We start from the raw sequence: 26283 nt of genomic DNA on the forward strand, positions 1-26283 counted from the left end.
TTGTTCAACCGTCTAAGACGAGTTTAGTACTTTCCATTTAATTCCACTACGTTTTGTTATCTTTGCAGATACGTATGTCGACCTCAACTGTGAGGCCGTCTTCAGTGTCTCGTACTTGACTCGACTAATGGCCCCAAGATTTAAATTAGCGAGTTTAATTTATTACAAATCTTATTAGATTTCCATCAACCCCATAACTGTGGAAATCCCACAACTAATTTACGTTTGAATAACTAGGAAATGATATCCGTTTTCATTGTATGAACAAAATACCAGACGTCAGTCAAAAAGCCGATTGTTGTGTTTTTTAGTCTTTATTAAGGTGCCTTTTTTTCTAATTCTAGGATTAAGTTCACTGAGTGCGAATAAGTAGAACTCCGATAATATGACAACCGGATCTGAAAACTAACGGGATATAAGGATCTCCAAATTGTTTAAAAATTTAATTATTCAATCTATTGTTCAAAACCAAATTAAATGCAGTCATCATGCTACTTAGAGGACTTTTGGAGGTTTCAGAGCCTCTTGAAGGAGGCTTCCGAGCCTCTTGAAAGGAAGCTTCGGAGCCTCTTGGAATTTTCGAGCTGCATGGAAGAAGGACACTTAAAGAGACACTTAAAAGCAGGTTTCCTAGCATCTTGAAAGGAGGTTTCCGAGTCTCTTAAAAAGAGGTTTGCAAGCCTCTTGAAAGGAGGTTTCCGACCCACTTAAAAGGGGATTTTCGAACCTTGGACTCGGAGCATCTTGCAAAGCGGATTCGGAGCCTTTGAAATTCGACTTCAGAGCCTCTTGGAACTTTTGAGCTGCATGGAAGAAGGCTTTCGATACACTTAGAGGGAGGCTCCCAAGCCTTCGACATAATCTGTTGAGACGCTGTGTTCACCGCATTCCATATAACCTCTTCCCGACATATCCTCTCAACGAGGTTGTTCGGGATTGTGTATCCATGCCGCTGACAAGCAGCATGGGATTGCGTTCAAATCGAATCGCGGGCATGCAAACATCACATGCTCTACCGATTCTACCTCATCTACACATTCCAGGCACTACGCAGAATCTGGGAACCCGAATCTTTGCAGGAACTTTTTAAAGCAGGCATTTTAAGACAACACATGTGATAGGTGGAAGATGACCTGATCATGCTTCCTACTTATCCAATTCAATACCTCCGGAATCAGTCTGTGGATCAAACGATCTTCACCTGCAGTGTCCCATGCTCTTTGCCATTTGAGCAACGAAGCTGCTCTCTTGACACGTCGTACTTGCACCGAGTCCCTGTCGTTGAAGCACTCTACATCTTCCTCCAGAAGTATGTATATCGGCATCATCCCAGCAATGACGCACACCGCCTCATAAGATATGGTGTGGTATGCGCTTGCAACCCTCAGACACATCATCCGGTGTACCTTGATTATTTTCCTAATATTGCACCCGGCCTCTAGTGCTTTGGACCATGCTATGCTGGTTCGCCGTATCGGATAATAGACAATGCTACACCCGCTATAGGCCTACGCACCTGACTTTGCACCGCCGATCCGTTGGACATCATTCGCGATAAAGATTTTATTGGCAATCAAGCTCTTTGGCATACAAAATCGACGTGGCTCGTAAATTTCGGCAGTCACCAGTGAGTCCAAGTACACAAATTCTTCTACCACCTCGATTTCGTCACCACCGATGCAAACTCGCGGTGGGTGGCTCACATTGTCTTCTCTTGAACCTCTTCCTATCATGTACTTTGTCTTCGACGTGTTATTGATTAGTCCGATCCGCTTGGCTTCCCTCTTCAGTCTGATGTAGGCTTCCTCCATCTTCTCAAAGTTACGTGCCATAATATCTATGTCGTCGGCGAAGCCAAATAGCTGGACGGTCTTATTGAAAATTGTACCACTCGTGTTAATCCCTGCTCTTCGTATTACCCCTTCCAAAGCGATGTTGAATAGCAGACACGAAATACCATCACCTTGCCGTAACCCTCTGCGCGTTTCGAAGGGATTCGAGAATGCCCCTGAAACTCGAACTACGCACATCACCCGTCGCTTTGATCAGCCGTGTCAGTTTATCCGGAAATCCGTGTTCGTGCATTAGCTACCATAGCTGGTTTCGATCGATTGTATCATATGCGGCTTTAAAATCGATGAATAAATGATGTGTGGGCACGTTGTATTCGCGGCATTTCTGCAGTGCTTGGCGAATGGCGAACACCTGGCCCGTGGTGGAGCGTTCGCCCATAAAACCCGCCTGGTACTGCCCCACGACCTCCTTTGCAATTGATGCTAGTCGACGGCATAAAATTTGGGAGAGTACCTTGTAGGCGGCATTCAGCAATGTGATTGCGCGGTAACAGGCTTTCTTACTACATCTGATTTCGAAGTTCAGAGCTCTGCTCGCTGTTTGGAACACCCGACGTCTTTCTAGCCTGTCCGCTTCGGTTCTAGCACGTCGCAACATTCTTTTAGCTCTAAGACAGGTTCTGCGAAGATCAGCTATCGTGCTCGTCCACCAGTGGTCTGGTTTGCGGTTGCCGGTTGGCATAGTCCTCTTGGGCATTGTCACGTCACATACTCGTGTTAGGACATCGGATAACTCATCACCACTAAGGCCTACCACCGTAGTGATTCTTCCAGCAGTTTTGGGTCGAACTTTGGGGGTATAGCTGACCATAAAACGTATTTCCTGATGATGACTGGCAGTATACCCTTCGTGAACCCTCCATTGAGGCTCCACTGTCCATCCCGCGCTACAGAAGGCCACATCGATGCATGACTCGCCATTCGATCCTCTGAACGTTGACGCTTTACCCTCGTTCAGCAGGACTACGTTTAGTACCGCTGTAAATATTCGGCAGCACTGGATGAAGGTGATGTTTTTTATATCTTTTTTTATTTTCTTCCTGCTTTGAAATCAACCTCACATTCCCGGAGAGGCAGAAAAGTAAACAACAGAACTCACATCACCCAATGCGCCGCGAAGATGAAATTTACCACAGCAAAATGTACACATTCACCCACAAAATTGAAGAAATTCACCACGCGTTTAAATGGGCCACTCACATTCATACGGTAAGCCGCGAACTGAGCAGCCTGTCAGAGCGGCTTGTGAGCAGTGGTGCGAATTCTCAATATCAGTGACTGAAATTTGTTGGATATTGATACCATTCCCTCTTTACACTCACTTCCTAGCAGTGAAAACTGAAAATGGTTAGCAGCAACAATTAAAGATAAAGTAAACAAAAGACCTCTCTTCTCATTGCACACGCAGCCCGCACTGACAGTCTATTCAGTTCACTCGCTGCTGTGTGAATGCGACGGCCCTATATAAATGCATGGGTGAATACTATCACTTGAAAGACAATGACATGAAATTTATGCCGAATTAAACCGAGTTTGCTAAGCTACTCCTGCTTTGTCGTTCTGACTGAAAAGCACCGTCATAGGCAAAGAGGAGCAAAGAAAAATACAAAACAAAAGAATCACACTCAGCAGGCATTGTTGATAAATTGCACCACTGCTTGTGAGTGGCTGAATGCGAAATTGAATGGTCGGTGTTGGAAATGATTTTTCGGCTGCACCCAGTCGCACTCACCACGGCGGCGATGAAGGCGACCGCAGATTATACTGAGATCCATATTTTTCACTGCACTGACTGTGAAATATTTCTACCCTGACCGCTAGAGACTCTAGCAGGATATGTCCTCTAGCGGTAGTGAACCTAGAGGCCCAATCCATTGCCCACGCATTGAAGTCACCTGACAACCAATGGTTTAAGACCAGTTAGTCTCGCTACAAGATTATCTAACACATTAGTATACTGCTCTATGCTCCATCTTGAAGGACAGTAGCAACTACTTACAAAAGTAAACTCCATCTACCTTTGCTATAACAAAACTCTCATCATCAGGAGATGTCACTATCTCCTGGATGGGATACCTCCCGCAAGTCCAGATGGTCACTATACCGGACTTATCCGCAACCCAACTGCTATGTTTAGCAGGGATGCGGTACGGGTCGGACAGTAAGGCAACATTAGTCTTATTCTCGTGTAGCGACTGGTGTAGCAGCGCTTGCGCTGCCTCGCAGTGGTTGAGATTTAGCTAAGCTACTTGCATGACCGAGCCCGTCTGGATGCCGGACAGGCCTGACCACCAGATGCGTGTTTGTTATCTGTGCCAGGACCACAGATCAAACACCTCGGTGCGGCCTGGCAGGTGTGAGCTTTGTGACCTTCACCTCCACACCTCCGGCAAAGCCGACTCCGCTCACGACCTTTGCAGTCATATGACTTATGTCCATAATCGAAGCACTTGAAGCAGACCTGAGGTTGTTAGTTTGCGCTCACCAAGCATACCGACCCACCCACCCTCAGTTAGGCTTTATACAGTACCTTCTTTGGGGTCAGCCAGAGATACATGGAATAAGGCAACATGCGTTCCAGCATAACCTTTTCGCAACCAAATCGCGGTATCCTGGATTTCAACGCCACACTGATCTCTCACTGCAGCTACCAGTTCACCGGCTTCGGTAATTTCGTCCAGGCCTCGGCATTGGATTACCTCTACTAGGCATAGGGCTCTCACCTGAACCGCATCACCCAGCACCTCTTCTGCCAACTTTTTATACGCGGAACTCTTCCGCGCAGCATCCCGCTTCAGGACGAGGATTATCTCGCCCTTTTGCGTTCTGCGGATGCAGTTGACATCATCCCCTAGGCCAGTGAGCTTTGTTATCGCCCGCAAAGCCTTCAAAGTCAGCATCGCTCCTACCATCAGCCTTGACGATAATTGCATCGCCTCTGTCCTTCCTGCCATGACCATTGGAAGGTGTGCCCTTTTTTTTACGGGCACTCCCCTTCTTGGCCAATGGCGCCTTCACCTCCTCTACCGCCTTTCGCTCCTTCTTCGCCTTTTTGGGATTCACAACTTCCCTTCAGGGCAGGCCCTCCTCCCGGCGAACTTCGGTAGTCCTCGTAGAAGGAGAAACTGGTTTCCATCGTTCTTTAGGGTCGGCTACGTGCTCAACCTTCGGATCTCAGTACCCTTCTTCTCGTGCAATACCGGTTTGGCGCTAGCACCCTTCAGGTATGTTGCCATACTGACCTTACTAAGCTTTGGAGTTGCTCCAGTAACAGCCATGCGTCTGCGGAGTTCTGCAGTCTGGCTTTCTGTCAGCTGCCTTTCTTGCGTAAGGACTCGAATCTTCGACTCGGCTTCCTTCCTGGCCTCCACCGCTTGGCTCACTGCCAACTCTTGCCTGTAGCAAGGACTTCCACTCCTGCTTTGCCTCTACAACCATGTTGCAGAGGGTCAGCACGAACTTCTTAAGGTCCTTGCTGTACTTCCCGCCGTTGTCCAGAAAGGATATGATTACGTCCGTTACGTCTGTAATCACCTCCATTTTCTGGCCATCTTGATCTCGATGGTCGGCTCCTCCGACTTGCCACGCTCTTCTGTATCGCCTGCCCCTGTTAAGGCCACTTCGTCTGGCGAAGGGATCCACCCTTTCGTCAGACGCTTCTTCCTCTCCACTCAAATTTGTTTTTTTTTTTGGTTTGGTCGACATTTTGGTCCCACGAGTCACGCGAAAAAATAGGTCCGCCACGCCCGAGCTCCACAATAACGTGGTAAGGGAACGCTATACTGTGGGAGTGCCCGCTCCGTGAGCGGCCTGCTATTTATTTCACCCCTCAGACCATGCATCCCCTTGGCATGGGTCACTTTATACCGTAGGATTAGGGATTAGGGGACTGCATATTATTAGCTGCATTAAAGTGCTCCTGATAATATGACCAGATTTATCCCGCTATACACTGCTCAAAAGTATATATATATCCCTGTATCTATATAGTGTCCCTTAAAAGGAGTTTAGACTCCACTGGGATTCGTATTTTCTAGTTAACTATATACTCTCTTTTCTTGTTATTCCATTTGCGTTTTTGACACTCAGCTCTTATTCATGTAGTTTTATTTTGTTCTTGCTTGTTTGTTGCCAGTTGAGCTGAGTTAGTTGCGACCATTTCCAGGGGGCTCGTCCCAGAGCTTCTTGGTGTGGGGGAGAGTGGCGGGTAAAAAAAAAAAAGTGTAGCGGGTGAGACTTCGCTGGTTCAAATGAGATATTGTGGACATTCATCGTCGTTTTTTGCTGTTTGGCCTCAAAAAAAGTAAGCAACTGCAATATATGAAGATTTATAACGATAAATGTGCTCAACCGTACAATATCGTATCAAGGTTTAAGCCATATGGGAAAAATGCAAATATATTCAAAGATATTTGAACATACGGAGCAAACTAAACGCATTTGTTTAGTCACTGACAAGGAAAAGGCCAAAAGTGGCATGACCCACAGAAACTAAATCTCCCACAACCGGCGACACCCTTGTTAATTTTATCATTGAAGGAGTAATAAGTAACTATTATGTTTCTATAACGCTTTTGGCGACATCGATTTTTTCTTCAACTGAGTTTCGTCGCCATGAGCCTCTGGGTCTGCCTTTGCTGCGATGTCCCGCTGGGTTCCAGTCTACAAGTCTAATGCTTGTTTACAGATTGCGTTTCCGCCCCTACGTGTGGCGGACCCAGCCAAACTTCCTCGATGTTTGAGATCCAGTTGTGAGGTCACCAGGCCCGAATTATATACTGCAGGCATCTGTTGATGAGCACCGGCAGTCGTTGAGTGTTCTCAAATGGTACACACCATGTTTCGCTAGTGTATAACAGCACAGATTTCATGTTAGAGTTGGAAATTCGTATTTTGGTGCGTTCACGTATCTGCCTGTTTTTCCAGATATTTCTTAAACTTACAAAGGCAGCCCTTGCTTTTTTGATCCGTGCGCCTAGGTCGATCTTGATACCGCCGTCTAACGCCATCTGGCTACCAAGATATTGGAAGCTTTTAACATTCTCCACAGGTTGTCACTGCTGTGAAACTTGAAGGGGTCACCATGTTTACATCCAACGATTTGGTTTTGTTGACGTCGATGACTAAACCTGCCGAAGAGGAGCGCTCGGTAAGGTCGTTGAGCACCGGGCACCGTTCAGCGAGGAGTGCAACGTCATCAGCCAATTCGAGGTCGTTTAGCCTGAGTAACAGCTAAATTATTCTAAAGAATGTATGGTATTGGAAACGACTGGAAATAATTTTTTATGTAGAAATTTTGGCTATCTCAGTCTTAAAAAACTATGAAACGATTAGCGTTTTACTCTGCCCGACGTTTCGGCCATTGGATGTGGCCTTTTTCAAGGGCTAAATTGGTCAATCGTTCTCGTCCTGGAAAAGATGTGGCATCCAATGGCCGAAACGTCTAAGGGGAATACTCGGATACAGGGTGTAAAATGAAAATTTCAAAATTGAGGACCGTCACGAAATCATGTAAAATTTTGAACGTTACTAGCGCATTCATCTTCAAGGTTCAAGGATAACTTATGAAAATGATAAGTCATTTTATGATAAACTGCAAATTATTCATTATATTTTTATTATAAAATTCGCGCCAAAATCAAAAGGACTCAATCTTGATTCAGGAAGTGTGAATGCACTTCAAATATTCTTATGATATGTATCAATCATGCGGGGCTTATTGTATACGACTATACTACCGTTATACGCATAGCTGTCCCATGTTTAGAGGGAATTCCAGCAAACATGCATATTTGTATGACGGCAGTACAACTTCGGAACGCATACTTTCTTGAAACGGATCCCCCATCTTTTTTTTTCTTTCTTTCTTAAGGAGACTTTTAGCCCTAGGCTGGCTCGACTCCGAATTTATATTAACCATTCTTGCAGTTATATTAATAAACTGGTTGCACGAATATTGTATCCATAATGCCACTTTCGGACCTCGACTCAAGAATTGATGACATCATCAATGAACACTCTCGAAAAATAAGTCGAATTTCTTTTACCGATATCAATCATAGAGTTTTTGTTTCAAAATAATATTTTTCCATATTTAATAATTATACGCCACTATGTATTTCCATTTATATATTACTACACTTACTAGTGATGTACAAAAAATCAAGATATTGACAAAAAAATTATGAAAACTAATCAGCACGTAAAAAATAAAGACGCCGGAAATTAAACTATACTGGGCATAGAATCTTTTTCAACAAATTTGTTCTAAATGTATGCAATTTCTAGTGAATTATGTTTTCAAACCGTATAAATCTCGCTCAACTTTTCAAGAGGAGCTAAGTAACATTTTTTTCATAAATTAATTTGAATATTGCAATCAACAGACCAACATGGAAGCTTTTGTTTGCAGTACTCAAATTAATTCATGAAAAAAATGTTACTTAGGTCATTCTGAAAAGTTAAGTGAGAAATAGTTACATAATGCAATAGAAATTGCACACATTCAGGTGACAATATCGTTTAAATGTATGATTTTTTTGGCATTCCTTTTATGTACATTACATTAGTGTAAATTTCAACAACTTTTTCTGTCTGTGTAGTTGGAACGCTTTCGATTAATAAACGCTGTGGACTGACAAAGAGGGGGGGGCTACCCAAAGGCGTTTTCTTTCTTTTGAAAATGTAGGCAATTAACCTTTGGATGCATTAACCACACTAAGTCGAATCCAACAGTCGGAATCGCGAAAAGCATCATTACCACATGGGTTTTTAAAGTGAAAATTTTAAGTTATCGTACCGTCGTCGGGGAAGACGAATGGGTCAATTGGGGGTGAGAAAGGGGTCACTGTTTCAGCTACATAGATTGCTTTTAGAATAGATTTAATTTATATGACGACAAGAAAACCTAATTATAAGAAACCTTTGTGAACGATTTTGTTATCCGGTAGGAACCAGATCCATTGCCATCCCTGACGACGGTATTCAACATTTTTAAGTTTCGTAAATTTTGTTCTAAATCAGTGACATAAGTAATCGAATGAATTATCTTAAAATATTCATACATGATGATCATTGCATTCCTCAATGCACAAAATTGTTTTACGTAGTTTTCGTCGAGCGGACGTGTCTTGTACACAACCCCTGAATTTTTTTAAGACTGAGATAGCCAAAAGTACTAAAGAACTTTTGTGTATTTCGGGACAAAAATGAAATGAATTGATAGCTTAACTCCCTTGCTCCTAATGAAATGAAGCACAAAGATATTTTGTTTTAAATAGTATGAACGATATCATGCGCTACTCCTCGCCAACCGGAATAAGGAAACTATGGTTTATATATATATGCTATCTAAATGGATCATCCTCATCCAGAACCGAATCCTAAAGCTCCTTTTTTACACAAACACTATAACTTCACTACACACATCTAAAATTTCCCATAATTATCGATTTAAAAAAAAAACTTTCTTTTAGGGATCTACTAATACCTTCACTATCGGTACCGTTAACATACACAATTTATAGTTTTGTAGAATTTGGTACAAAAGAGTTGCATTTGCTAAGATTTTGTACAGATTTTTTTGTGCCTAAGGACAACTCATATCGCCCATACCGGACGAGCTCGGTGATCTAGTGGCGTTATGAGCAGGAGGTCGTGGCTTCAAATCCAGGCTCGTCGCTTTCCTACTTTGTATTTCTATCTTAGTTCTTTCTGTGTTTCACGTTCTACAAAAAAAAAAACGATTCCTACTGTTAAAACCCTCCATATTAACAATTAAAAAAAAAACCTCCCGTGGCACTTATGAGAGGTCGTAAAGTTCTCTGCATCTTTTTTAGGTAGGTGTCGAACTAACCAATTCTTCTTCCTCAGTATTCGCAAGAACGTGGCCAGGACAGATCTCGACTGTTGGAGAGTGCATTGCTTCCATCTAAGAGATAGTGATTAGTCCCCCAAATCAATATCTGTCGTAACGGATGAAAGTGATCCTACTGTCATACAATAGTCCAGTTTTTTTTACCACCTATGAATTTGTGCGAATTGCTCAATGCTTATGTTAAGGCCAACTTATCTCGCCCATACATAATTTACAAGAATTCTTTACAAAATTATAAAAATCCTGGCATCATTGGTTGGTTGGCTATAGTAACTAATGACATATGTGGTTAGTAATGACAAGTAATTAAATACCTCAAACAGCAGCGGGAATTTATCATTTCCCTGTAGTCGCAACGAGCACTTGAAATATGAATTATGCTTGGAATTTGAATCAGAACTGTGGCCATAGAGATTTAAGAAGAGCATCATCAATAAAATTCGCAACCGCACAAGAATTGAACTGTTTGATTAATGATGCACATTCTTCACTTCTCCAGCAGTTGACAATCATTTCCTTTTTACTTTATCGCCAAAAACTCTCAAAAACCGATCAAGACGTATATAAGTATGTAGGTGAAAACAGGTAGAGCTCCTGCTCATAACATATTTAAAAGAAAAAACCGGCTGCCGCCTGACCAAAGGTAGACCGTATCATTCATTACCGGCGTGCATGGTGACGCGAGAGAGTGGAGAGATCACCAGCACTAACCATCACTATGCTGTTGGTTAGTGCATCGCAAAACTCTTGAGCTCAAAGAATGGTTTGAGACTGGACGGTAATTGTCATGCTCCAACGTGTTTCTGTTCTATGCACCGCTACGTTCAACCCTACAAAATAGCTTCGTTGCAAGTAATTAGGTGCCCATAGTTTAGCATTAATGCCGCGTACTCTCGCGCCCAGAAGGCGCATCTTTATCACACCCTGTCTCAAAAGAGAATCTTCTTCTATATACCAAACATTCCGCTGACCAGCAGTGGGCTCGCCAACCCCTTGGACGACACAACGCGGAGCAAGAGCGAAACCACGCGGTGGTATAAAAACGTAGTCGGAAGATGAGGCATCTTTTAGTCCTCATTTGTGTTTTCACCTGACCGCTATAATCGTTGTCACATTCTCTCGGGATCGGGTTACGGATCGGTGGTGTCCGGGGCTGTCTGAGTGTACTTTACTTTCGCTTTATCGGTGCGTTACTCTGTGCGCGAGTGAATTTTATGAACTGTGTGCGCAAATGCCAAGACCCCTGACGAGGGCGAGCAAAATCTAAGGACACGCAAGGACACACGAGGAAGTGCGTTAGTTTTCAAGGAGGTGCTCATCAAGTGCTGCAGTTAATTGCATACAGATTTCAGACAGTGACCGGTTGAGGAGGCGAGAAAAATGGTGAGTGCCGATAGCATTCGGATAGTGTCCATCAAATAAATGGGTAAATGTCGAACGTCATTACGAAGGATCATGCAAGGATAGCATGATGGGAAAAGTGATGTAAGCGAGCAATCTCTTGGTGACCGTGTGATTGATTGGAACACCATTTGTGCTTTGCACAGAGGAGGTTGACTTTTACGTTTGCTGAGATAGACTGCAATAAATGTTTACTTGGTACTAAATGAGTGTTTTAATTCGATGCTCGAACCGGTGTTTTATGGTTGAACGTATTCGGGCTGAGCTTATTTGCTTTTCTGAGCTACGTCAATTGGTGTCGCTTAAGATATTAAATGGCTGAATGTTGTGATGTCATGAGAGTGAATAGTCAACTTTTGAAGGCTAGCTTGTTGTTATAAACGTAGCCATTATCAATGAATACGTCAACGAATACAATAGAATAACATTTCGAACCTGAAAACACATGGGCCAGGACCTACAATATCACTTCGTATCAGAGGTAAGGCGTGACAGGCCATTTTTCATCTTGAAAAAAGCCAACGGCGCCGGTACCTTTTTATATCGAAATATATGTCGATGTTTTATTTTATGAGCAAAGTTATTTTTTGAAAATAGATACCCGTAATGCTGGGTAGACACCTTTACGTGGTGTGTTACGGGGTAAGATCTACCACGGTTACATTGCCAGCTACAGGCAAATCCTAACCCAACGAATACCTTCCTCATTTTCCAACTCCGTGGTGCTTATGAGGGTGTCGCTAAGTCGGTGGCCTCTCGTTAAGTAAGTACCACATCAACACTTCCTTCCTCTCCCTAGTTACGGTGAAGATGGGCGTGGCCAGGAGTAGTAATCCTCATGCTTTTGTTATTTTTGGTTAAGACTGGAATCATGGACCACTCCCCTTCTTGATTTCTGATAGCATTCTAGATAAGGATCTCAAAAGTAAAACATGAGTATCACTAGTGTCCAATCTACGGATTACACCGTAACAATGCTAATGCTAATGCTAATGCTAAAGTTATTTTTTGAAAATAGACTATACGAATGCCGAAATCAGGCAAAAATATGTTAAATTTAGTTTGCTAATAGATGTACAGATAAGAGGTTTTAACGAAGTAGCTTTGCTGGGCTGAACGGCTTCCACAAAGCTTGATTTATAAACAGCATTCGTTCCTGAACATCTGCGGCTGTTGAGTGTTTTCCGCTGAATCACACCATTTTTCGCTATCATACAACAGCACTGATTTCACTTCTGGTGCGAATTCCGTTAGAATTTATACATATTTTTCAAATCTGCAAGGGCAGCACTTGTCTTTTTGATTCAAGCTTCTGAGCGTATTGAAAGGCAACCCAAAATTCGAGTCCACAACTCGGAAGACTCGGAAGCCTTCTTTCCAGAGACTCCGAAGTATCCTTTCGAAAGACTCAGAAGCTTCTTTTCAAGAGGTTCAGAAGCTATTTTCAAGATGCTCGGAGGCCGCCTTTCAAGAGGCTCGGAAGCCTTCTTTCAAACAGCAGCAGCCTCTTGACAGGAGACTTCGGAGGCTTTTAAAACCAGGCTTCAAATGTTCTTGAAAGGAAGCTTCCGAGCCTCTTGAAAGGAGGCATCGAAACCTCTTGAAAGGCCTTTTGAAAGGAGGCTTCCGAGGCTCTTGAAAGGTAGCTTACGAGCCGCATCAAAGGGGGCTTCCCTAGCAGCACACATGTTGCACATAGATTATTGCAACTCATATGTGACCAGATTTAGTCACAATTAAGTTGATGCAACCATTTTTGTCTGACTTGAGCTGCCTGGGTTCCAAGCCTCTTGCAACGTAGCTATTCGGCTTTTCGAAAATAAAGTCCTTAAAGCCTTTTAAATGGGAGCTTCCTAATATTTAAATTAGGAAGCATATACATTTTCTTTTCTCGATCAGATAGATTACATCGAAGATTTTCAAATTTTGTGCCATCGTTGTTTTGTTCTTTTAACCTTTTGTCCTAAAGTTCTTCATACACTGTGCTAGTGTGGTAGGCAAGATTATATAGAGAATCTTTGATTTACAGATCGTCATGCGTATTATGTACAACACAAAGTTTTAGAATCAAAAGTTAAACAATTATCGAAGCTTCATCAACAAATTTTCATTGGAATTGCAATAAATCCGCCATTACGCATTTTTGTCTGAGGTAACTCCTAGGCCAGCGAAGGTACCCCCAGGGGTACATGTACCCCTGGTTGAGAACCGCTGTACCACGGAGAGATGCTACACCTCGGATGGGATTAGACAAGACTCCGTTGTGCAACAATCTTCAAGAGAGTACAATTTCTCTTCCTGCGGTTAAATATGCACTTAAAATGATAAACACAGTGTTGTGTTCGATCATATGGGAGGGTAATTTGGGAAATGGGTAAGGGGTCTGGAGGGAGGGGTATTGTTCAGAAAAAGGGCAATTCAGTGTAATTTCTGAACCTCTGTACCGATTTCTACCAAATTTGGCATTAGTAAAAAGAGGAGGGTATAGGGGGAGGGGTTGTCTTTGGAAAACAAGCAATTCAGTGTAACTCCCAACCCCCAGGACCGATTTCAACCAGATTTGGTGCAAATATTCTCTATTTTTGAAAGATGTTTATTGAAAAGGTAAAAGGGCCATAGAAATCTATATACAGTGTCAACCCGATTTTGTCACTCCCCGATTTTGTCTACTCCCGATATCACGTTTTTGACCCGATTTTATCACGTCCCGGTTTTTTCACGTTTTCGACCCAATTTTGTCACCCCAAAAAATCTTGAAAATTTTAGTCTTTCTTTTAATTTTTGTAAATAATACCGCAAACAAAAATGATTTTCATAAAATAACTCTCACCGCCTGTGGTTTATTAGAAATCATTTCTGAGTACCTGTCAATAATTTTTAAGCCTTTTTGTCAAGAAATAACGGGTGCCAATCACGCATTTTACCTTTCCAAGGCATAAACTGATTCATATTTGTGAAATGAATTAAAAAATCTAAAATATTTTTTTTCAGATTTTGTCACATTTCCTATTTTATCACCCCAAAATTCACCAGGGGGTGATAAAATAGGGATATTACTATATTAGAGCGTTAATAAATAAAGCTTCCAACGAATGATCAAATTTGTTATGACTAAATCATTCAACTCTATGATGAAAAATTATGATTAATGATTTATTCATTTTTGACAATGATTAACAATTATGAATAATAAAAAAATCCGTTGGAGTATGATTAACGATTACCGATCGTGATTAAATCTTGACACAATATGTGTATGATTAATGATTTACGATCGATATGATTAATGATTATGAATGATCAAATTGAATGATTTGCATAGTGATCAATAGTGAAGTATCCTTTATTCCAAATTGGGTTATTATAAAAGGTATACAAATTATATGATTATGATTAAAGACTTATAAATAAAAGCGAGGTATGCACATGTTGACACACATTCGTTAGCGTATATATACCGCTAACGCTGACACCAATACTAATACAGGATATATACACTGGGCTTACAAACACAATGATCAAACATTTGTATTCGAGCTTATTGAACACCCTGTATTCATTTTCCGATTGTCAAAAAACTGCGAATCAAACTGGCAACTTCGAACAAGGCCGGGTATATACAGCTAGTTCCGTATAAAACCAAGAAAAATAACTGAAAATAACCACTAATACGACCGTACTTGTATGGTGTAGTTCATCTTTGTGTTGTTCTAGATCAGGCCTGTCCAACCTTTTGAAACCACGGGCCAATTTCCAGATTGCTGTTGGGCCAGAAAATACTCGGAACATTTTTGAATATGTTTTTAGAATGGTCAAAAGCACTAAACAAGATTATATTGCGTACAAATTTTTTTTTGTTTATTTTCGTTTTTTATGTAACAGGTCTTTTAGTTGAAAATTTAATGGGAAACATGGAATTGTTGAATACTCTGCCGTACTCGATGCATATCGATTTCGCAATCGGTGACCGAAGTTCACAAGCAGGCTATCAATCTTAAACGAGCACATAATGTGGTTCAGAAGAAAGAAAATATCTTGCAACAAGAAACAAGAAAGAAATATCTTGCAACAAGTTCTGAAAAATCCTAAATAATTCTAAGAAAATCGCATGGTGATTAAAATGCGGTAAACATTAAGGATGAGTGTAAAATTTAGAAAATATAAATCGTTTAAAATCAGAATTCAGTGTATTCACATGAGTAAAAGGTGTTGATAAAATGTAAGAATAAAACTTTCAGTTTAAGAACTTCGGTTTTACCAGCCGACTCAACAGACATGCATGTATTGATTTCAACAAGATGTACCACTTTACAGCGACCAACTGTGCCAAACTGATAGTTTTGTTTCAAAAGCTTTAAGGATGCATAATAGAAGTTCGATGTGTTGATCCTTGTGTTGCAGCTTCATGTTCATGTCATTGAGATGTTTGGTTATATCTACTAGAAAAGTCAACTAACTCTCAGCCATTCAGGATCATTCAGTTCGAACATTAGTTTTCCTTTATTTTGTTAAAATGGTGCGATTTGCTTTCGAAGAGATTAAATCTCTCAAGCATGGTACCATAGCTTAATCAACGAATTTCCTAATAATACAGCAAATCCCCGTTTTCTGATTCTATTTCTGTCAACACCATTGGAATTCGTGGAGGTTGAGTATTCTCGCGATGATAATGTTGATTTTATAATGACGAGCGTCATTACTTCAGCAAAGTAATATTGATTGTTTTCGCCCATGGATTTCCCTGACGAATAAGGTAATGTACAGATAAATATTATCATACACATGTGATTCCTTTTTCCCTAGAAGTGTCACAACGCAAGTTTTTTTTCCATTATTTTTTCACATTATTGGGGTTCCGGCTCCATCAGTTGAAAATCACTTAAGGTTTTAAGTCCAAGCTCCTTCAGGTCAGTTTTCCTCAGGTCTTTTCTGGTAGTCGTTCAACTCATTGCTGCCAGTATCACTGTGATTTGAAGATTATCATCACTTCCCCGTATAAAGACAGCTCCCTGTACCATGTTTGTCACATCAGTATTTTCATCGACTTCGAAAGAGTAGAATCTGAAGCAGACGAACTTTTCACGTAACGAATTTTTCAAATCTTCTACAAGAATTATTAATAATCATTATCACCGTGCCCGCGACAAAGTAATGCTACTGAGGGAGGCTTTTTTCTTAGGACACACGATGTCAACAACAGCCGATATGCATTCCTTAACAAGTTCTCCGTTTTTCCAAAATATCACTTACAAAAAAACTGGCCCTAACGTAATTTTAGAATTCGTTTTTGCAACAATGGGAGTTTGTTTCTTCGATAATCTACTCTTCCACCAATAATTTGAATCAATTAAAACTTGCGGGCCGGTTATTAACTATTTTTCTTACACGCCGTGCGGGCCACAAAAATGGAGCCAAGGGCCGCATCCGGCCCGCGGACCGTACGTTGGGCAGCCCTGTTCTAGATGAATCCCACTTTGTGTGAATTTTATGCATGTAAGGCTGACGATTTTTCTCTCTCTTCTCTCGTTGCATCCATACAATATTCTGACGGTCGAATGACTTTTCATTGTCAATTAAAATGAAATAAAGGGACTGTTAGGGCTTGTAGACCTTCTCCAAAATGACCGGCTACGGCCGGCGAGTTGAATCTATATTCCCATAATTCCGGATTAGAATCACTTTGTACAGCACTTTGATATTGTTACACCCAACCAACGCACAGTGTTTTCTAACCCAAGAATTCGTGATCGAAAATGTTTTGGCCTTGAAAAGTTGATTTTAGAGGCTAAGTGACTTCGGAGAATTTGATTAATCCCCCAAAAAGTGAGATCGAAATTCTCTTTCCTCCAATTATGAAGATACATTATTGGTGTCTTCGAGAAAGTTGTAGAAAAAGTTTCTACGAAAAATTTTGCCATATAAAATTTATTTCTATCTGCTGTAGAAGTCGAGATATGGGTCGTTATTTCAGGGTTTTCACAATACTTACAGCAATATATTTTTTAGATTTTTCAAATGTTCTACAAAGATGACAGTCGCGATAAAAAAACATGAACCTTTCGAATGCAGTTTCTTTTTATTTTTAATATTGACGAAGTTATTGACTATTTTCGGTTCATAAATGAGCATTTTAACATTAACTGCATACATTTAGGGGCAAAGTGGGGCAGAATTTTAATTAGGTTATGGAAAGTATAACTCATGCTCTAATGATTGCATTGCAACATATATGTGACATAGCTTGCCGTAAATGCCGTATGAACATATTTTTCATCTTCTTATTGTTATTTATAAAAATGAATTGGACTGTATTGTGCATAACTAGAAAACGGCTGGATAGATTTTATTCATTCCTTCAGCGAATTTGTTTATCAGCATGTCTTATGGATTTACAGAATATTTTCTCATGTAAAAATCTCGACTAAAACTGGAAAAAATGAGAAACTGAAATTTGAATTTGCATGGGAATTTTAAAAAGGTAGATCACAACACGCATTCTTGCCTACTGTGCAAGACAGTAGGGTCATCTTTACACTTACGACAGGACTATGATTTAGCCAAATACAAAGTTTTCTAAGTGATTATCGATGGATGTTTTACAGAATTGACATCAATTTCAAATTCCGCGGGAAGAAACAACGCGTAATTAAACAAATCCATCAAAAAGTCACGTATACAGCGACCCGCGTAAAAAGCGACTCCAGTGTATTTGGGACAAAGGTATTATTTTAGAAATCACCACACAGCCAGGAATATTAATGAGAGGAACTGCAGTATCGGGTAAATCTGTATTCTTTATTGAATGGAAACTATGGTTACTGACGCCTCAGACATCATGAGTTAAAAATAAGTTTATGTAAACAATTCGAAGGTATTAAGTTTCCATACAAACTTCAAACTGCGCGTGCTCAGTGTAGTTACATCCACACAGTTAAAAATTCTGAAAGTTACATGCCATGGAAATATTTGAACCCATATTTTTGTGCTCAATAACATTTAATTTTACATTCAACTTTTTCTTGTACGCAATATTGAATACAAGCTCCATAGTAATGACAACCTGTAATTTTAAAAAGTGATGGAAAAATGAGTCGAATTGAACGGAGCCTTTTTGTTACATCATATATGCTGTAACATTTTTATACTGTGCAAACTAGCTAAAACTTTGGGAGGATTAATAAAACATCAAATGTCTTCGTTTGTTTGAATCACTCTAATGAACATATTGAAAGTTGTTCGTATAAAGGTTCCCCCAAAAACACGCGATGCGGCAGTCGTGACGCGATTCTATCGCTTGGCGACAGCGATTTTGTCGTCGTTGGTATGGAAGTGTAAATAGAACATTGCTTGCAGCGACCCAACGATAGAATCACGGCGACTATAATCTATATATATATATAGTTGTCGCCGTCGCGGCGATGAAATCGCTTAGGTCTAGAGGAGCCTTAAAACGTAATAAATCTCCGAAAGTAATGAAATAACGAACTTTTGCTACAACTTTTGTGAAGCCTCAAACCTTGTACCTTGTAAAGCGGAAAAATAAATGTTTCATCTCACTATTGATCATTTCGCTAAATACCTTTAAAGAAGCGCATTACCTTACAAGTAAAATATCTAGAAGTTACTATTAATCACAGTGAAAACAGGGTACTGAAGAGCAATCCCGATTCGAAAAAAACTATGCAAAGGTGCAACATCATTAGTTCTTCAGGTTCGTAATATACAGGGGTTAGACAAAAAGGTTGAGATAGGCAAAAAATTGTCGAAGTTCAAATCAGCATAACTTTGCGTAGAATGATCCGATTTTGATCAAACTGGGACCATCGGACGCGGAAACTCTTCTAGTATACTGGCCCTATGCAAAACCTCTGATTGGCCCTTGGCCACCGGTGGTGTTCCGGGTTTTCCGAGGGTATGTTAAAAATGCATTTTTTCTGCTGCTTGTCATTTTATATGACGTTTACTGCCATCATGTTTTATGTTTTCCCCAGAAACTAGAACTAATATGCTGACCAATGCTGGCTGTAGATCGTAAATCCGATAGGTATACGCAGAGATATGGCCATTTTCGTGAAAACGATGCGGGATTGGCCATACACCCTGAACAAATGTCACTTTCGTAGAACTTCCGGAACCTGTTACAAATTGGCCAAAGAGTCTCACAGTCCTCAAAATATATCTCTAATAAAGATCCTATATTCTTCGTCTTGCCAAAACATGAATTTTGACACCCATATATGCATGGTTCCAGATGGTGCCAAAACCGGCCCCTCCTGGAAGGCCCATAGAACCTGCTATAAGGGTGGCAGTGGACACTATCATTCTGGAAATGTTTCTGTAATCATCGTCTCGCAAATCCATGAAGTCAGATACTCATATTTGCATTATTCCGATCTGTTATCATTTCACCATGTTCACGGAACCGTTTTTACGGAAATGACCATATCTCAGCGTAGTTTTAATGGATTCTCGATCTGCAGCCACCGTTGGTCGGCATATTAGTTCTAGTTTTTGGAGAAATCATAAAATATGACGAAAGTAAACGTCACATAAAATGACAAGCAGTGGAAAAAATGCATCTTGAACATACCAATCTATGGTTTTGCTGAAGAACAGTATACTAGAAGAGTGCCCGCTTCTAATGGTCCTGGTTTTATCAAAATCGGATTATTATACGCAAAGTTATGCTGATTTGAATTTCGACTTATTTTTACCTATCTCAACCTTTTTGTTTAACCCCTGTACAAGTTCTAAAAGTGAAAGTAGTACATATGAAGAATCTATTTTTTTTGCTTTTGTCGAAAAATTTAGCAGGTCGATAAAGTAGAGCTGTGAAAAATAATTTTTTTTCAACGGCGTCAATTGGTATCAATATTTTGAAAAAGATCGTTTAAAGTTTTTCGTGTTTTGACTTTTGATTTATGTTTTCAATAATCCTAATGAAATGACATCGTTGGTAAGAAATGCTAAAAAAATGGTTGATAAGAAAACCTTCGAAGATCGTTATGAAGAATTTTGAAGAAATGGTTGGTCGGAAAACGTCAAAATCACACAGTAGGCCTGATGCTACAACTACAAACACATCTTTAAGGACAATCCTTACGGAATCTAACTAAATTTAGAAGTACTCGCGTTTTCAAGGGCACACCACTCATTATGGAAGCATCGCACAACTGTCATTTTTATTATTTCACGCGTGCTGCGATGCAAGAAAGCTGAAATAATAAAAATGAAAGTTGTGCGTTGCTTTAGTATTGATTTGTGTGCCCTTGAAAAAGGCGAGTACTTTTAGATTGGGATTAAATGAAGGGTGTAAGATTTTTTTTGATGCACGATGATTAAAATGGGTACACTTCCCACTCACTACTCATTTCTCACTTATCACTCACTACTCACTCGCTTCTCACTTGTAATTCAGCCTAATGACTATTAGAATTAACAGTCAAGATCACCACGTCACTATCCAAGCCGTTCCTGGGTGGACATTAGGCAGAATAACAGCGATTTCAACAATGTTTGTTTTCTCATATGGGCCTCTGCTAATCTTCAGTTTCTATTCATTTCACACTTGCCGCTCGCTTACGGTGTCAATCGAATCTGTATCTTCATTACTTTCATCTACTTCCGGCCATCTTTGAAAACACGTGCTTTTTCTAGTATTTTTTCAAGAGCACGAATTGAGAGAATCACAACGCCCATGGAGATGAAACATCCGTAGATCGTTTGCTCAATTATGCTAAACAATCGACTTCTATTGTACTGAAATTATTACGCTAGATTTGAACTTTTCATAATAGGAGTAGAAACCATGTGGTGATTTTGAAATTCACCACTTGGCTTGATTGTATAATCATTGTTGACTTCTTTAAAAAAAACAATGATAAGTGGCCGTTCATAATTTGCGTATCGCAAATTAGGGTAATTCCTTTACAGCGTTATGAAACTAAACTAAATTTATTATATTCGTTTAAATTTATTTCAAAACTAATTCAACTCCCGTTAAAATGCAGTAAATATCATTTTAAGGGAAATTTTATTTTTGAGGAAATGTTATTTTCGGGCAAATTTCAATGTCGGAGAATGTCAATGTTGAGAAAATTATATTTTCGGAGTAAGATATTTTTTATACGTTGCCAGATCCTTTGGCATCTCCAATCCTCCCGTACAGCTTTTGGCGGTACTGTTCAGCAGCCCACTGCCATGCATTAGATATTGAAACACATCGTTCTATGATTTCGTGAATTCGTAACGCTCTGCAGAATTTGTCAAAACGAGTCAATGTTCAGGCCTCTGTAGGGCGTTACATCTTCTCCTTCTTCTCCATTGGCATTACATCCCCCGTTGGGACATTGCCACCTCGCAGCTTAGTGTTCATTAAGCACTTCCACAGTTATTAACTGCGAAGTTTCTAAGCCAAGTTACCATTTCTGCATTTGTATATCATGAGGCTAACACGATGATACTTTTATGTCCAGGGAAGTCGAGACGATTTCCAATCCGAAAATAGTTTAGGCCGGCATCGGCAATCGAACCCAGCCACCCTCAGCATGGTCTTGCTTTGGAGCCGCGCATCTTACCGCACGGCAAAGGATGGCGCTAGGGCCTTACATCTATAGCGTCTGAAAAATGCCGTCCATCGATCAGAAAGATGGTCTATCTGTGGGCAAGTGTCGTCATATCTTGTCTTATACCACACCGTGTGAAATTTCCATAAGCATACTTTTTTCCCGGTGACATCTGGCGATCTTCCCCTCCCCTACTAGTCATCAGTCAACAAAGTGCATATTTTTGTTTTACGTTTACTGGGCTGCTCCACAAAGTTTGATAGTTGTTTGTTGTGATCTCAGGTTGAGATTAGATACTCTGAAAATGCAAGGTGCATTGAAGCACAGCTATTTGATGAACTCTGAACAGTTTTAGCTTAAGAAATCATAAATAAATAAATCATTAATCATCGGTAGTTTCATAATTAGTGTCACAGAAGAAAAGGAATGATAATAATGTGACTAGGGTTTTTTTTTATATAGCAGAAGACTCTAACCTTAACCTAAGCAGCATTAAACAAAATAAAAATTACTTAATATTACACCGATTTTTTTTTATAGATGACATACGGATAGGGATAGCTGTCATGTACACTAGCCGTTCGATAACTGCAACATGTTTTTGATTCAGTTAGCGAGTGCCGTTCGATAACTGAAACACATTTCTGATATCAATCGGTTATCAGTCTATGTCGAATGCAATCAAAGTGCATCTGATTGCGCAGCGCAATGGAGCTTTTATTGAGTTTGACATCGTTTTTAAGTTTTGCGGTCCAATAACTGCAAATCTGTTGCAAGTATCGAATATCTTCTGTTCTTTTCTTTCTTCTTCTTCTTATTTCTATATATAAAATAAGTTTACGTTTTCTTTGAGGCAATAACTCACGAAAGGATGGATCTGATTTGCAAAATTTTCTTACCAATCGATTCGTCTTAGGCTCTGCTGTGTTTATATAGCACCAGCTTCAAAAATAATAAAGCATGAAAGTTACCATTGCCGGCCATGTCTATTATTCTCGTTGGGAATAATTTTGCTAAGACATTGATGTCACTGCGTTCGCCATGATAATGATTCTCTTCGGCTGGGCCTAAGTATTAGACTTGTCTTGGTACAATAGTCTGAAAAACTCACTATCTAAAATGAAAAAGAGGTAAAATGAAATTATATAAAAATATTTTTGGCTGTAACTTTTTGTCTTTAAACATTGTTTTGATGTCATTCTCCCGCAAACGTTCTGTGATTAGCTACGACTACAAAATCGGTTCCACTAGTCTCCGGCGAGAATCTTCTATCAGAGACCTCGGGGTGATGTTAGATTCTAAGCTAACGTTTAGAGAGCATATTGCGTACGTAACTTCTAAAGCCATATTGCGTACGTAACTTGCAAAGCATTTCGATGATGTCCACTGCCTCAAAGCACTCTATTGTTCTTTAGTCAGATCGATTTTAGAATATTGTTCCGCAGTGTGGGCTCCATATTACCAGAACAATATTGCTAGAATAGAATCTGTTCAACGCAAATTTATACGCTTCGCTTTACGCCGCCTTCCATGGAGAGATCCTTCAAATTTACCCAGCTATGAAGACCGTTGCAAGCTTATAGATTTAGAGCTCTTAACAGTCCGTCGCAATACTTCTCGGGCGATATTCATTGCAGACCTCTTGCAATCGAGAATCGACTGTCCCCCACTGCTTTCCATGCTAAACATCAATGTTAGCCATAGGAATCTTCGCTCTCGTTCTCTCCTCTTTCTTCATGGTGCACGAACTAATTATGGTCACAACGAGCCATTTACTAGCATGTGCCGTATATTCAATAACTGCTCCATTGGATTCGATCTCCATTCATCTCGTAACACTCTCCGTACGAACTTTTCTCACATTATAAATGACAATCAGTAGTAGCTAGGCCTAGATTTAAGTTTATTGTTGGATGTAGTTTTTTAAGCCGAATTGTATCATTTGGTTATTGTAATCTGTTGATGCATAGAAAAGATGAGGAGGTTTTACGCCCGCTTGAGTGAGAGCTAATGAATTTCTAACTGTTCAACTCAAGCGGGCTTTTCCCTGCTCCCAATAAATAAATAAAATAAATAAATTTAGCAACTGTTACCAAAAGAATCAGAATTTATTCAAATTTCAGGAACTCTTGGTGCCGGAGTTATTCCGGATTAAATATGTGTGTTGGTTTTTGGCCATTTTCTAGAACGCATCCTTCCGAAAAAAATATTTTAGATATTTTGAATATCATAATGTAGTACGCATAAAATATGCCAATTTTATTCAGAAATTTTAACGGTCCAAAATATGGCATGTATACCGGATTCCGAACGTTCTGCTGACACCTGCTGCGTGGTCATTTTACGGAAATAGGCGAATACCATAATGCGACATATCAAACTTCATCGTTTTATAGTGAAAGTTGTGAAAAAAATGGTGAAAGACAATAAAGTTACAACCAAAAAGATTTAAATTTTTATTTTCAAAAAGAAAGCTGGTAATAGAAGGGTTAATATAAATTACCAGCATTGAAATATTTTGAAGTGCATATAATATGCAAAGGGATTTGTGTGGAAAGCTGGGTTGATGTCGGTCTGACACCAGAGGTAGTTGACCTGGAAGAACAATTGGTCTGTACTTCATGCCCAATCGGTCTCTAGGGGAAGGTGGGGAGACTTGATCACCCCCTGTTTTATCGAGAACTAAAGTAGTTTTGTTCTAGCGTATTTTTTAGTATAGATCCTCTAAACAAATGACCTTTAGGTAGTGAGTTATTTTTTGGATTGACAACCTTATTTATTCCGCAGGGTGGTTTGTATGTTTTGACCTTCCTAAAGATTTTTTTTATTGGCCACGCAAAATTTGAACATTTTTTCATAGCAATGACCAAATGCTTTCGGTTTTTCACAGCACAAAGCCATAAATATAATTAATGATCTGTACTGATGAAAATACCGTGTTCACTCAGTATTTTACCTTCTATGAATATGCAATCATGCAAACAAGCAAATAACTAAATATAAGCGGTGATCTCTCTTAAAGTTTGTGATCAAATAATCTCGGAATTTTCCCAATCAATCAACTAACGCCAGTCACCAGTCAATTCAAAACGTCGAAAACTATAGATGCAACCTGGAATACAACACTTGAGCATCGGGAATACAAGCGATTTTAATAATTTTGTCGTCCAGTGTAATCATATTTATACATAAAAATGAATTTGATGAATTTTTTTTATAGCGAGGTTTTTGATGCCGGGGAAGGTTCTTAAGATGGGTTGAGTTCTCTTTTGGAAAGACGGGCTCCCATACAAATAAAACATACATTTCTGAATAACTCGAGAACTAAGCAGATAATAAATCAATTTTAGGGGAAACGAAGTTAGTCGGGTCTGTTAGTAAATGCATTTAAATGACAATCAAAAAAATCCATCACATTTGAGACAACTAATCCTCCTTTTCCGCATTCAAAAGCTATGGCCAAAGCTGATTTACTGGTTCCAGTGTAGAAACTATACTTCAGCATTACTAATGTTTATATTTACCCAGCCGTTCTGCAACTCTTCCGAAAATCATGACTTCATCTCATCGTGACAGAAAATCGCACTCTGCATTGTCAGAGTTAACACCGAACAGTGACCGCCGCTTCCAGTCATTGTTGATGACAAGCTAGGTCGACTTACATTCTTCTGCGTACATCATGCCAAGAGACGAACCGGACCAATTACATATGACCTCAGCGCATCTGATGGCTGTTGGTCGCAAGGAAAAACTCGTCCCTTATCCAACAGCACCGAAGTTAAAATAAAGGAAAAGATAATCAGCCAAACCCATTTTATTTTGTCGGTACGCACTGCAGTATTGTTGCCCCGCAGCATTGTTGATTTCAATTAGCAATGTGTGCCCTCTTTTTCGGTGCATATTCGGATAATCTGAAACCGGTTTTAATAGTAAAGGTTAAACTAACAATAAATTGAAAAACTGTTTAATGCAATTATGCAAATTTGCATAATTGTTCGGATAGCTTCAATTGATGGATTTTAGCTTAAAAAAGCGTTCGACCTATGACCTTTTCAACCTTGTCTTGAATATTTTTTTCATGAAATACTTAAAAATTTTGTGTAGGTCGTAACACTTCCACAGTCTTTTTAACCTCCATTACATTGTTACATAATTCATAAACGGAGCTTTGGGCAGTACTCATTTACCCAGCTCTGCTTATCTGATTTCAGATGTTGATAATGAGTGGTTATCGAACCTACTTACAGTTATCATTGGCATGCCCAGAAAGGAAATGTTTCTCCACAACACATATCACAGAATTTCAAATATGTACGAGATGAACACTGGAAGCGTTTGTTGAAATCTTAGGTGAATAGAACAAATTCCAGAATCTAATACATATTCAAAACGCATTGTTACGTTACAGTATATCGACAGTAAAGTCGACATCTATCAGAATTTTAACTTTTATTTTTAATCGATCTATTGAGGTATCTTACAAGTGATTGACCTCTACCTTGAGATAGGTCGTTATAGATGATAGGTGTACATACCTATGGAGTTCAGCGTCATTAACCGCTCCCCAGGAAGGTCATAAATAACGTGC

The 26283-nt window shown here is 39.8% G+C and overlaps 1 protein-coding gene across 1 annotated transcript in view; it reads left to right on the forward strand.

Moving 5' to 3' along the window:
- The first annotated feature begins 10786 nt into the window (after positions 1-10786).
- LOC134211141 (mucin-2-like) overlaps positions 10787-26283 on the forward strand; it is a 61677-nt gene continuing 46180 nt past the window's right edge. Inside the window, exon 1 of the mRNA XM_062687781.1 lies at positions 10787-11112. Within this exon, the coding sequence (XP_062543765.1) occupies positions 11110-11112 (3 nt within the window). The 5' untranslated portion in view covers positions 10787-11109. The remainder of the gene's footprint in view (positions 11113-26283) is intronic.

This window comes from Armigeres subalbatus, chromosome 2 (genome assembly GCF_024139115.2).
Source record: "Armigeres subalbatus isolate Guangzhou_Male chromosome 2, GZ_Asu_2, whole genome shotgun sequence".
NCBI classification, from domain to species: domain Eukaryota; kingdom Metazoa; phylum Arthropoda; class Insecta; order Diptera; family Culicidae; genus Armigeres; species Armigeres subalbatus.